Raw genomic sequence first — 13,923 nt, forward strand, 5'->3', positions numbered from 1 at the left:
ATTCGGGCGCTGCCACCACATCCTGCATAAATGATGTACTTTCGTCCTTGTTGGGGATGCATCAAGACACATTAGCTTTTACACTACAAAATATACAATATGTGGTCAAATGCTCCCCAGAACCTACCTTAGCCAGTGGATGATTGATCAGATCACAATGAGTCTTTGTGGTCATTTAGACTTATATTTAGCGCCCTACATGTGTGCTCCGATGGCCCAAAACCAAGTGAAGACAGGGTCGAAGCACATACGAATCAGATGAGTGAAAGAGTAAGAGGGAGAGTGAATGTCTTCCATATTTGCCAGTTTGCTATACATACGTCCTTTCACAGACTTGATTGATGGAGACACAGATGTGAAAGAGGAGCAGCTGCTCAGTGCTCTCAGGTGTAATTAAGAAAGGGCTCTGTCACACAGAAAGGCCCCCGGGAGATCCGACACAGCAGCGAGAAATCAGCACGCCTCAGAGGACAGCAAGATTTAAGGCTTTTTACAGTGGGAGACTTTGAATGGATCGGCTTAATTGTCGAGGCATCTCTCAGACCATCTGCGTGTGTTGGAGGACATGTTACAGCTGCATGCCTCTCTCTGTCTTCTCCGCATGTGTGTTCAAGCTCCAGCAAACACCATCGTGAGCCATTGCGGCGGCAGAGCAGAACCAAAGTTAGAAATCAGCCAAGAAATTGTGTTTATAACTCAAAGTCTCTTGTACACAGCAGAACATACCAAGGCATGCGACTACACTCCCAATTTTAAGATTATCCAAGATTTTCCCTCACCCACACTTGCACACACAGACACACACAAGTCCACTTTTTCATACCAAGGCAACAGTCAAAATCACAGGTCATGTTAACATGATCTCTCCTTGGCTCTCTGCCAGGGCATCTCTTTCCATCAGATCAGGAGGCCATGTTCTGTAGAATCAGCACGTCTGCTTGGTGTTCCCTGGTGGCTCCTGGGATGAGCCTGCTGAGGCCCGATCTGCTGTAATTTGCCAGGCCCATTACTCCCACAAATGTGAAGGCTGTGAGCCCGTAGAGTGTGACAACAGTTGGTGGGATAAAAAGCGATAGAAAAAGAAAGAGAGAAAGCAGGCTACCTTGATATCGATGCTGTCCAGCCACAGTGTCTGAGAGCATGTGATGCATTGTGCTAATGGCACCAATTATGCACCAGAGAGCACTGCTGATGGGCTGGTTTCACAGTAAAAGTACTTGGGGAAAAATGGTTGCAGAGGGTTAAAAAAAAAAAAATAGAGCGAAGGGGAGATGAGCCACTTGGGGCTTTTCTCTACTAATAGCGGTCTGCTCGCTACCCAGGCATGTGGAGGTGTCTGGTTGGATCACAGCCACGCAGGAATTTATGTCTGTTATTTTCAGAGGGGCAATCCAAGCGAGACCTGGACCAATCAAACGCTCTCAATAAAACTGACTTCCCTCTGGAAGTCTCAAAGGCTTTCAGTAGATTTGATTTGAAGTCTATAACTTAGAAACTAGTGGGCGTGGGGCTGAGATTCTGTGATATCCACGCTGTCAGATTGTAAAACTCCCCTGTGCGATGAAACTGTTGAAGAGCAGAAGGTGTATCAAGTACTCATTCTGTTTTTGTAGCCCCCTGGCGTGATTGTGCTTTCTGTGTGATGTTTACAAGCAAACATGAGTTTATCTACCTTTTCATGTGTTGGTGTGAAGCATCATAAGGGAACATTTTGTGAAGAGAGTTCCTTCTTGCAAGCAAAAAGGACTAGACTCGGACATTTTTCATCATATAATTGGGTCTTCTGGCATGTAAGAAGTAGAAACCGTCTATGAATGTCTTGATGGGTGCCAGGAGAGAACTTTAAAGTGTGTGTGTGTGTGTGGGGGGGTTAATTTCATTACATGGTGTTGAGCTACCCACACAGTTACGGAAGCTCAGAAGCAGATTTTATTTTTATTTTCTTTTGCACACAGAAGGTTCAACAACACAACAGCAGAGTTGACTTACTCGTTCATGTGCAGATGAAATAAAAAAAAGAAATGGGAGATCTCGGCAGACAGCGGAGTGAAAATGAGACCATCTATATTCAAGAGATCCCTTGTTCAAAAACAATCACACAGACGTGCATTGTGAAGGCAAGCCAGCACATCCACACCTTTGATGCACAGATGGCGTGTGTAAACTGTCTCGTTCCTCCTCTTGCTCTTCCTCTCCTCCTCTCCGCTTTAATCTCTCTCTTATTCCTCTTCTCCCACATTCTTCCTTCCTCTCATCATCCCATGTGTCACTCAACAGATTTCTCCCACTCTGCCGGCAGCAAAGCACCTCGTCCCGCCTAAATTTAATAAATGAAGCCATGAGAAATTGGCAAGCAGGGTGGGCACACCACGGCTGGGTAAATGTTAGCTGAAAGCTTTGGTTTATAAAGACGGTCTGCTCCTTCTGTCATTTGGAGTTTTCATAGAAAACAGCCAGTGATGGGATTGCCTACGGGCAAGACAAATTTATGCCAGATGATCCTCCTCTCCCTAAATGGCTTACTGAACACTGAACAGAGGTGAGCCCTGTCAGGAGTTCTAGGTTTAAGGATAATAAGCAATCAAACACACTCAGACATTAAGTCTGATTGGGGTCAGCATCACTGAATTCAGTCATGACTTCCCATTAACAGTCAAGAAATATCAGGCACAAAAAACAATTGCAGAAAAAAAGCCTGATTACACACATAGGCCCTCTCCCTGTTTGAGAGTAGACATTATATAATTATTACCATTATTACCATTATTACACGGCTTTGTTGTATGCTCGATTCTGATTCATTATGGCAATTATCTATTATTTCTGAATATCAGAACCTTGCTATGTATAATAGACCGTTGTGCTGTGGATGCAGTTCTGATCTGGAGAGGACGGCAGTCTATCGCAGGGCACATAGAGACAAACAGAGACAAACAAGCATTCGCACTCACATTCACACCTACGGACAATTTAGAGACATCAATTAACCTAACACGTGCATGTCTTTGGACTGTGGGAGGAAGCCGCAGAACGCAGAGAAAACCCATGCAGACACAGGGAGAACATGCAAACTCCACACAGAGGGGCCCCAGCCGGGATTCGAACCAGAAGTTGGGTAAATTTAACGTAATTGAAATTGATATTCTGTGTCAACTTATTGATTTCTTTTGTAAGTAGCTGTGTTATATGATGGATAATGTAGAACCAGCTGTTCATTATTGCAAATTAAACACTGTCAGGGAGTTGCAAGACTCCAACTCGAAATTCCGACCAAGTTAGGCAACCGGATGCAACTTATTTCTTCTGGCGTGCTGAGTTTGGGGCGATGCTGCAGGTCATTTTTAATAACGACCAAATGATGGCAGTGTCATCGGCGGGAATCAGCCCAGTATATTTGGCCCAATTCTGGGGGTGTCATTCAAATCTCACATATAATGTTTTGCCAGACAACTAGTTGAAATTCCAGGAAGTTATGCTCACATCGAATACATGTATCCTATACTCTAGCCTACAACATCCAGATTCTATATCTATATCCTATTTGTAAATGCACAGAGACAAGATGAAAAAGAAGAAAGACTGAAGGTAAATAACTGGAAGAGCTAAAGTTTCAGGGTGTTAGCTAGTTTACAGCTTACATCTATAGCTTACATCTTACACGGACTTCACAAACAGTCCAGCAGTCAACTTTGAAAGAATGATGCAATGTCTGAATGCTTTCTGTGTGAATAGTTAGTAGATTGGACAGAGCCAGCATAAGTGTATGCCGCTGTTTCTAGTCTTTGTTCTAGTTAAGTAAACCACGTGCTGGCTGAAGGCTGCCATATATTTACCATGGTATAGAGCTTCTCATTTAACTCTTGGCAAAAGGCAAATAAGCACAAATCAAAAATGTCAAGCTCTTCCTTTGGATGAAGTAATTGTGTCTGCACGGAGTTATTACTGTCCGAGCCACAATAACACTGGAGAAGCTCTCAGATGTTGTCAGTGCAATACAGATAAATGGAGAAAGTGTGCCCTGTGCTGGTTGTTTGCTGAATTAAATTTAGCTATCTCCGGTGGAAAGCTAGTGGGTGGAATTAGATTTCTTTTCACCTGCTTATTGCACTTATAGTGAGGGAGGGCTGAATACAGGGGCTGCTTTTTCTTACTCCACGGGCAAAATTCCTGCCTCAGATAACTGACCTTGCCTTCTGACAAGCTGACTGACAGATAAATCTGACTGACGGATCACATCTTTACAAGAAAGTGGAAGGTGCAGAAGTTGCCAAGCAAGTCCAGATTTAGAAAAGCAGTCAGTGAGCTAAAGAGACAAGGTTATTCCAAACAGTAGAGAGGTCTCAGCTGAGCATTTCCATCCACTTTATGATGAAAGACTACTGTCATGTTAAACATCAGATATGGGGTGGATCACAGTGATATTGGGAAGAAAGTGTGCAGATTGCCGAGGCATTTGTTGATTTGTTGAGAGCATGAAAGGCACTGCAAATCTCTGTCGTGCATCTGGTTTTGTGCCCTTTCCATGTGTGCGTGGTTAGGGGCAAGTGTGGGTATAGCTAAACAGGGAGGCCCATGTAGGATTCAGTTTTTCGCTCACAGAAAAATTCAACTTTTTCTGATTGCCTGTTTCAAATCTTACCAAGAAGGTGTGGGGGCGTTCGGCTACTTGAAGCCAGGGAATCGATGCTGTGGGCAGGCAGAGCGAGGGATCAGCGTTGAGAGGTGCGGAGGACAGGACGCTCTTGTATCACTCACCGGGCATTCTTGGCAGCTTGTCATCCTTTGTGTGTGCCTGTACAGGAAGACCTTTTGCTAGTTAAGAGCCTCAGCCCTTTATCACCGGGAAAAACCCTGTTGTGTATGTGCGTAGGTAGAATTCCATTTCTGAGATAAATTCTTCCGGACATTGTTTTAGTGCATAAACGCAGGTTAGATGAGAACATAAAAGTTGGAAGAACTAATCCCCCCACTGATAGACGATTTAAGGCTTGAGCCATCCAACATCTGTAACGATACAAGTGAGAACTGAGATTCAGCCATGACAGCGACATTATTTCACCAAATCTGCCCACGAATCAGCAAAGACACACTTTAGCCAGCGTGACTCTGCCACAGCGGGAGATCAATCTGAGAGAGCGCATACAGAATCGACCCCCATTCCCAGGAGTAATGGAGCTGTCATGGGCTAAGTCTGACCCCACAGTAACCCCCTGGGGGCAATGATATGGCACCCATCCGTTCACAGAGAGGAGTCAGCAGCAGAGTGAGGAGGGGGCCACCACCACACACATCTGATGATAGCAGTCATCCTCAGTGGAATGAGGAAAAATAGAGGTCATTGTGCCACTGTGTGTGTATGTGTGTGTGAATGTGCATGTAGAGTGAGAAACCCTGCAGAGTTGACAGTGATAGAGGGAAAGAGGAATGACACTCCTGGTGGGAAGTGGTTGTTGATGCCTGGCTGGAGCTGATGGGAGCTGACTCCATGAAAGATGCGAAATTCCTGTTCCCCCTACACCTGCAAACTACACACACATCAAACGATGATGGCGACAGGAGCAGGATAAATTTGAGTTGATCTTAGTATAGCTCACTGTTGTTGGTCCTATTTACCGCCTGTTAATAGATCACATGCATTTCCAAGACGTAATGAAACGTACCCTACGGCATCAAAAGCGTAATACACGGCGAGGCAATCTTGCATCCAACCTAGAGACTCAGCTCCAGTAGCGTGTGTGGTCTCTGGAGGCGGTGAGACATGCCTCCTCGCTCAGCATCACGCCGCTCTCCATCCATGGCGCATCTCCAGTTCTGAATCCATTTAAGCTCTGGACACACCGGCGGCAGCGCTCGATCCACACACACACACACACACACACACACACACACACACACACACACACACACACACACACACACACACACACACACATATACACTCACGCGCGCGCACACCCACTTTTACAAATGCAGCGCAGAGGATTGGAGCGGCCGGAGAAATCATACTGTATCTGAACGAGCGCGTTGATGGTAAGGCATTTTTTTTGTTCATATTTTGTTGCATTTTACGCGCAGACAGCTGCAGCCGAAATATTATCTGACAAACAAGATGCCCTAGTATGACAGAGAGTATCATGATAGTTAATATATGCGACTTAAAGTGTGTGTGCAATACTTAATCGTGAGTTTAAAGTGACATGGTCTTAGTTGATCAGGCTTTATACAATGAAACTCCACATGTGCTTGGTGATGTGTGATATCTAATCCAATTACGAAAATAATTATGGTATTTTATTTACCAAAAAGGAAGGGCTAGAAAGCGTTCACATTGGCATTAATCAGTGAAAATGTAGGCTATTTCACTTTTTTCAGATATAAATGTGCTATTCATCACTGTCGTAGTACTACAGCATCATGTAAGTGACAGGATAAACTCAGAGGTTGGTGTCTTATTCCTAATCCATCCGGTTTATCCTTTATCCCTTAATTTCATCGTCACTCAATTTAGTGACTGAGCTCAGTTATCTTTCATAAAACACTTCAACAACCCGCCGCTCGTTCTCTCTCTCTTTCTGCTGTTTGTGAATGAACTATGGATAAAGTCACATGAAGCTTTGACCTTTTTCTTCCTTCTTCCTCACTCTGTGCGAGCGTGTGTGTGTGTGTGTGTGTGTGTGTGTGTGTGTGTGTGTGTGTGTGTGTGTGTGTGTGTGTGTGTTCCCACCTTAAGGTACCTTTGGGGACACATTCAGACTCAAGACCAGTTAACTGGGGACAGTCCCCATTTCGGATAAAGCTGAATTTTGGGTCAGTGGTTAAGGTTGGGGAATGGGTTAGGTTAAGGTTTAAGCTTAAAGGGATGGCAAGTAGTGGTTATGGTTATTGTTAAGGTTAAGGTACGCCTCCAGGAAATTAATTGAACTCTAACTTATCTCCAAAAGTGACCTAAGTAAACTAAATATATGCAAATGCACCCATCCATTTTACATTGAACTGCCTGTTTTCACCCTTTCAGTATTTGCTGTCCTCACTCACTTTTACCAAAAAGGGAATCCAGTTGCAGCCGCCCTGCATAGGTCAGGTGTATAATGGGGCGTTTCTAGGATTGGGGGACATTTGGGGATCCCCTGGCACTTGTTTTTAATAGACAAACTCTATTTTGATGTTTATTTAATGTACTCATCTTATTTACATTCAAAGCACATGCACACACAGAAAAAACATTCCAATGTGAATTAATTTATTTTCTTTGTGAAAAAAAAATGGTTGGTGGGCCACCCAGTACCCTATCATAGGCCAGATTTGACCCTCTGGCTGGAAGGGTTCACTGCTGTAGGACAAGATTGATCTCCCTGATCACAGGAGCTTATCTGTAGCCTGAAGTCAGATGCTTCTTCTCTGCACGACGCAGCAGCTCTTCTCTTCGCCAGTGGCACTCTGCGTCTATATATATATATATATATATATATATATATATATATATATATATGTGTGTGTGTGTGTGTGTGTGTGTGAGTGGTGTTGATTTTAAAGAGAAAGAGAAGGGGGAATGGTGGATAAATAGATGGAGAACACAACGTGAAAGACTGGAGACTTAAAGCTTCTCTTTGTGTTGCTACTGTTGCTCAACTCTGCGTTTCTCAGGATTGATCATCAGGCCATGCCAATAAACCGCCTCCCTCAAAGGATCTGTGAACACACCGAGGTGCCTTAATAGAAAAATCTTTGGCTGTGTCACATCCCTCAATCACTTGAATCCCAAATCCCTTAGTCTCACCCTCATCACTAACTTCTAACCTCATTTGTTGCCTTTATTTTCCACAGATGCAATTGCCTTTTCTACACTGTGCACAAATGTCATTACCTCCAACACTTTTGCTGCTAGCTATGTTATCGCAGCAGCAACTGCTGCTAAACTCAAACCTGCCAGAGAAGCGTGCACAGCACACTGTAATCTTTGGTTGATCCTGTCCCTGAGGCTTTTATCCCCTGTAAGCGCTGTTATTGTTTGAGGGACACAAAAGCTGAGACCATCTGAAGCTTTCAGTCCCCTTCCAGCTGTTGACACAGTGTCTATTATTCCTGGTTTGAATCCTGGTGCAGGAGGAGTAATAAGCAAGGGAGAAAGAAGGACTTGCAAATCGAATTGCTTTAAGCCCATTGAAGCATCTGTCCTCAGTCTCCAGAGGACAGCAGGGTGTGTGACAGAGGAAGCTCTGAGCCCTCATCATAACTGGAAAGGAAAACAAAACGTGTCGCTGAGGAATCATATGATGTGCCTTGGACAGCCAGCTGTGCAGTACACGTAGGGAATGGGTGGTGGGACTGTCAAATTGACTGATTCCTGATCTTTTTCTTAAGTGTCAGAGATAGCAAGAAGCTTGGTCAAATATTCTCATTATCTGGCGCCATTCGTGCTTCTCTTTCTCTGCTTTTTCATCCGTCTCCCCTGTCCTTGAACAAACGCGCAAACAGACCTCGCAGCTTTAAAGTTGTTGTGAAACGAGAGACAAACAGTAGAGCATCGCCATTTCTGTCATTCTGTCTGAAGCTAGCAAAGTTTCTCCCCCTGATGGGTTCATTTTGCGATTGCTGTTTTTAGCCATATTCAAACAGAATGGCTCATGATGTCAGTTCGATTTCTTTTTCCCCCACCCACAGAGTACATGTCTTTGGTTTTGCGCTGTTTGTGATTAATGGAACATCAAAAGCCAATCTGAGCTCAGTGTGATACATTCCTTAGGATATGAGTCTGCCAGGGACACATAAACATCATTAATGAACAAGAGGCATACTGGAGAGAGACAAAGTGACAGAAAGAGGGTGAGGGCATACACAGGAAGGGGATATTTATTTTTGTCGGTATGATATACATTTACCTGTGGTTTGGATGATGATTGCCTCAGTGAGTGATGGAGACCAGGGATCTCGTGTGATTACCTACCATCAGTTTGGTGCAGAGGGACAAATGGATGGCAGCTCCCTTTTTTCTAAATCAATTTGGAAAATCACATCTCCATTTGCTCTTTCATGCCCAGTGGCAAAAAAAAACTCGGAAGTGTACAAAGGAAACTTCTCCACTCATCTATGTGAAGACAGCTATATTTATCTGGATATGTAGCTCTCTGCTGGGCTTAGAGGCTTAATTACCCAGAAAAGAGGGAACCAAAAATGAAATGCAATTATGTAACTGTGTGCACAGTATCTTGAATAGTGGGGCTATTTTAGATAGGGACATTGCTACTACCATTTCCCAGTAGAAGTTTGACCTCTGAGGCATGTTTTTTTCTGCTGAATGAATCTGTGTATCCTTTAGGAAACAAATCCTGAACCTGTTTATTCAAAGCGTTTAAGCTACTAACAGTAGAAATGTTAAAAGGTGATGTCTGTTTGCTCTGCTTCGAGAGATAGAGCAATAACACAAATATATGTGCTTTAAAAGAACACTTATTACTTAATTTTAAATTCTGTAAATACTCTTATTTACTTCGCTGCTAATATGAAGCTGTAATCAGCAGCTGGTTAGTTTAGCTTAGCATTAAGACTGGAAACGGGGGAAACAGTCAGCCTCACTTTGTCTGAAGGTAACAAAGTTTGCCTGCCAGTATGTTGCTTCCGGTCCGCTAAGCTAAGCTAACTGCTTCAAGCTAGCTGTAGCTTCATATTTAGTACTGACACGTGAGTGTTATCAATGTTTTCATTCATCTCTAAGCAAAAACGCAAATAACTTCAAGCAATACTTCCCAAATGTTAAGCTATTACTTTGTTTGATTAAATAAGGTTTTTACTACAATGCTGAAAATGCTGTTATACAATTTGTAGGTTGAACGTTCACATTAAATTGGTGAAGGAAATCAGGATGCGGAAAATGAATGTGACATATAATATGATATGAACTGGTTAAGTTGGCTTGAGCAAGAATCCTAACTGCTCCAGCAAGAGCTGCTCATTTGCATGAAGCTATACAAAAATGCATCCAAATGACATTTAATTGTGTTTGTCTCTTTGTGCCTCCCTGGCGGCATCAGTGTGAAGGATGTAGAGCCAGAGGGGGGGGCAGGATGGAGTGCTCCTGGAAGACAGTGCTGCTGCTGGTGTGTGCGTCTCTTGGGGTCCAGTACACGGCCATTCGGACCCTGAGGGACTCTCTGTCTGGGCCCTGTCAGGGAACCTACCGCTGCCAAACCAGACACCACAGAGGTACGCCTCGACAGCTAGCCAAGATTGTCCCACATAATGTCCTGCTTGCTATAGTAGAGTATAAAGTGTATAGCTGTTGGTGTATACAGATATATTATCATATGTATTTAATACAACAACAAATTGTATGTATATTGTTACGGACTCTGGTTGTGCAGCACCAGCAGAGGACATACACAGACACACACTCGATTGGTAATATTAGTAATTTTAGCAGGAAGCCAAAGAGATTCAATCAAGAACAGCATCAAAACTGTGACTGAAGCTAAAGAAAAAGGAAAGTGAATCATGAAATGAGGGAATTCCCAACAAGTGGGAAGGATAGAGAATGAAATATGTGTGATTCATTTTACAATTTTCCTCCAATTTATCTCCATTAATCCCCTCTCATAGCGCAGCTGTAGCTCGCCGGCACTGAGCTCCTGTATACGAAAGTAACACCCCCTTTGCAATCAACTCCTCATCAGCAGTAATTACACGTTAGCTATTTGCACTATATTTAGAGATCCGCCATTTCATAAACCCCCTTGGTAACCACCGGCAGACAAGAAACTTACTCAGGCATGTTTACCCTCTTAATTATATAAGCTTTTTTGGCTTGATTTAGTTTGGTTTGTTTAGTTTACTTTCTTTTGGACTGAAGACTTTTAGAAATGAGTGTAATAACTCCTCTTTTACCAGAACTTGAATCTAGGAGAAGTAAAACAGGTTGTCTCATCTGTTATTTAAAGTAGTTATTTAAAGTAGTTATTTAGGTTATTGTAAGAAAACATGTTGTAATTAACATCAGTATCAGATGATATGAGTTAAAGGTCCCTGTCATGTATTCGTAGGTGGAAGGTGCCGCTAGAGCCTTTACAGTCATTCCTTGGCTACAATGATAGTGCAGAGACAAGTAGTTTGGAAGATACAGAGATACAGAAGACCCAGAAACGCTGACCACTCAGAGCAGACTGGGCCTTTTCATGGCCTTTTAAACATGTTCTTGTAAAAAAAAAAAAAAAAACCCAAACCCAAACCCCAAGTATGAAAATGAGAACAATACAGGGCCTTGAAACATTACACAGTACATGGCTCTGTTGTTTCTGTCTTCAAGACTCCAGGTGGAGAGCCTTGTGTGATGACACATGGATGTCCGTCGAGTCACCTCGCAAGCACATTCTGCTCTTTGCCACCACACGCAGTGGCTCCTCCTTCACCGGACAGCTCCTCAACCAGCACCCAGGGATCTTCTACGTGTTTGAACCACTCTACCACGTACAGCAGGCCTTCACCAACTCCAGCAGCCGGCTGCGTCGCAGCCTGGACCGCCGGGCCCTACTGGGAGCATACAGGGACCTCCTCCTCAATCTCTACACCTGTGACCTCCACTTCATGGAGAATTACATCCGCCCAGAGCCCCAGGACCATGTCACAGGCTCCTTTTTCCGGCGAAGCTCCAGCCACGCGCTCTGTTCCCCTCCCGTGTGCTCCGAAGGATGGGATGTAGCGGCCTCTGATCCACCAGATGAATTGTGGTGTCCTAAGAAGTGTGGGGCCCTGAACCTCACCCTATCCTCGATTTCATGTCTGTCAAGGGAACACGTAGCCATAAAGACTGTACGTATTCCTGAGGTGGGAGACCTGCGCACCTTGACAGAAGATCCACGTCTGGACCTGAAGATCATCCACCTGGTGAGAGACCCCAGAGCCATCCTCGCCTCACGCATGATGGCGTTTTCAGATCAGTTCCGCCCTTGGAAAATATGGAACGCGACAGGACGGCAGCCTCGATACGTGGACCTGGCGCAGATCACCAGCACCTGCAAGGACATGGCGGCCTCTGCAGAAACAGGCCTGCAAAGACCAGCATGGCTGCGGGGACGCTACCTGCTGGTGCGTTATGAGGACCTGGCATTCAACCCAAAGGACAAAGCCACTGAGATCTACAGGTTTGTGGGCCTGGAGATGGAGGACAGGGTGCGGATGTGGATCGCAAGGAACACTAACAGTAACGTGTCGTCTCCGTCAGAGTGGAACTACAGGTACTCCACCACCAGAGACTCCAGAGCGACAGCAGAGAGCTGGAGGCTTCGTCTGGGTTTTGACATTGTGAGGACTGTACAGAATCTGTGCAATGACACTCTGGCTCTGCTGGGATACAAGCAGGTTCACTCTGCAGCCGAACTCAGAAACTTGTCTCACAGTTTGGTGGAACACAGGACTTTTCAACCAGTCACACGATAGTTTTGATTGATAAAACTTACTGTTATTTTTTTAATGTTAACTTTCCCACATCATGATGCTGATAAAAATGAATGTAATTTAGCTGTTTTTCAGTAATGCTTAAGCTAATTTATTATCACTTTTTATGGTTTTGTTAAGGATATGAAAAGTGCCAAATGTCAAGTGTGTTTGGTGCTTGAAAAGGTATTGATCCAAAATAAAGTCTATACTGCTGTATGTGTTGATTGAAAACTCTTCTCAAATTATTGAGCAAAACACTAACTCCTGATGTGATGACGTTAGTATGCTGTTTTGTTTTTTCAGGATTCCATTTTCTCATAATGATAGTGTTTAAATAAGAAAAAAGACTTGAAAGAGCCCAGGAACCATTTCAGAGTAAATATGACCTTAAGTCAGACAGAAAGTGATGTTCCTGAAGGTGACACACAGGAAGCGAGGGGGATTTATTTGTTAAAAGAAATAAATAATTTATAGGGCTTGCCTTCCAAATGTCTCTAATGCATTTCAGAAAAGGATTAAAATGTTACATGTTGTAGGTAGAAAAGCAGTGCACAGCAGCCGTTGAGAACATGAGAATATATTTGTTTTGTTGTAAATACCGATAAGCTGTTGCAACGCAAGTGTGCAAATGTTATGTACTGGATGCGTTTAAACATTTTTTGTTAGTGTGACTATACTGTGTATATTTTCTATACTTTTTCAAATAAATTATTCATAAGTTGAACATATGCTAAACACATACACTGCCTAAATCTCCTTGAAAGCATATATGTTTGATGTATTTTTTAACTGAGAGGAAAGCGAGTAAGTGGTCAAGTTTTAGTGCTGAAATCCCTCTCTATTTAATTTGTCTTTCAGTGTAATTTTAATCCTGTTGATGTGATGAGTAACAGAGTTTTTGACTCTAGGGAACACATGCTGCTGTTTCATTTTGAATTTACTTTGAACCTAAAAAGAATAAAACCCAGATCATACAGTGGTACCAGCTGTCTGCGGTGTGGACTATAGTCAGAGATTAGACCGCTGCACGTTCTGTACCAGTTCCAACATTTGAAATTGGTCTTTGTGTCTAACCCGAGAAAGGAAGCGTGCCATCTCCAGACACCAGCTCATTTATTTCCATGTAGGGCTGCTCTCTTGAGATAAATGCTGGAAGTAGTTTCTGAGGAAGGACTATTTGCATGAATCACACAGGAACCACTGATTGACTGCGATTTTCTTGCAGCCGCATCTTCATATAGCGGCTGCAATTGTAGCCCGCTGGGCACAGTTCGAGTCGTAATCTCAGTTTTGTCGGGGCTAGCAGGTTTTTGCGTGCAGCAACAACCCCCCACCTTTTTCTCTGACCTTTTCCTCTTCCACTTTTTTGTCTGGGGTTCTTTATTATCCATTTAAATTTTCTCTTCATTTTATTATTCCGTACTTCACCTCTGATATTACGTGGAAGGATTAACCTGAAGAAATGAGGGAGAAGAAGACAGTCCTGCACCTGCCATA

General features: G+C 43.5%; 1 protein-coding gene across 1 annotated transcript; it reads left to right on the top strand.

Moving 5' to 3' along the window:
• Positions 1 to 10,046: 10,046 nt before the first annotated feature.
• Positions 10,047 to 12,426, top strand: LOC310949450 (carbohydrate sulfotransferase 1; the record flags this gene model as incomplete). Its single annotated transcript, XM_083916925.1, has 2 exons — positions 10,047 to 10,200; positions 11,297 to 12,426. Exons 1-2 carry the CDS (start codon positions 10,062 to 10,064, stop codon positions 12,424 to 12,426), a joined length of 1,269 nt encoding a protein of 422 aa, XP_083773051.1. The 5' UTR covers positions 10,047 to 10,061.
• Positions 12,427 to 13,923: the final 1,497 nt, after the last annotated feature.

Source organism: Echiichthys vipera, assembly GCF_963691815.1.
Source record: "Echiichthys vipera genome assembly, chromosome: 7".
Classification (NCBI taxonomy): Eukaryota; Metazoa; Chordata; class Actinopteri; order Perciformes; family Trachinidae; genus Echiichthys; species Echiichthys vipera.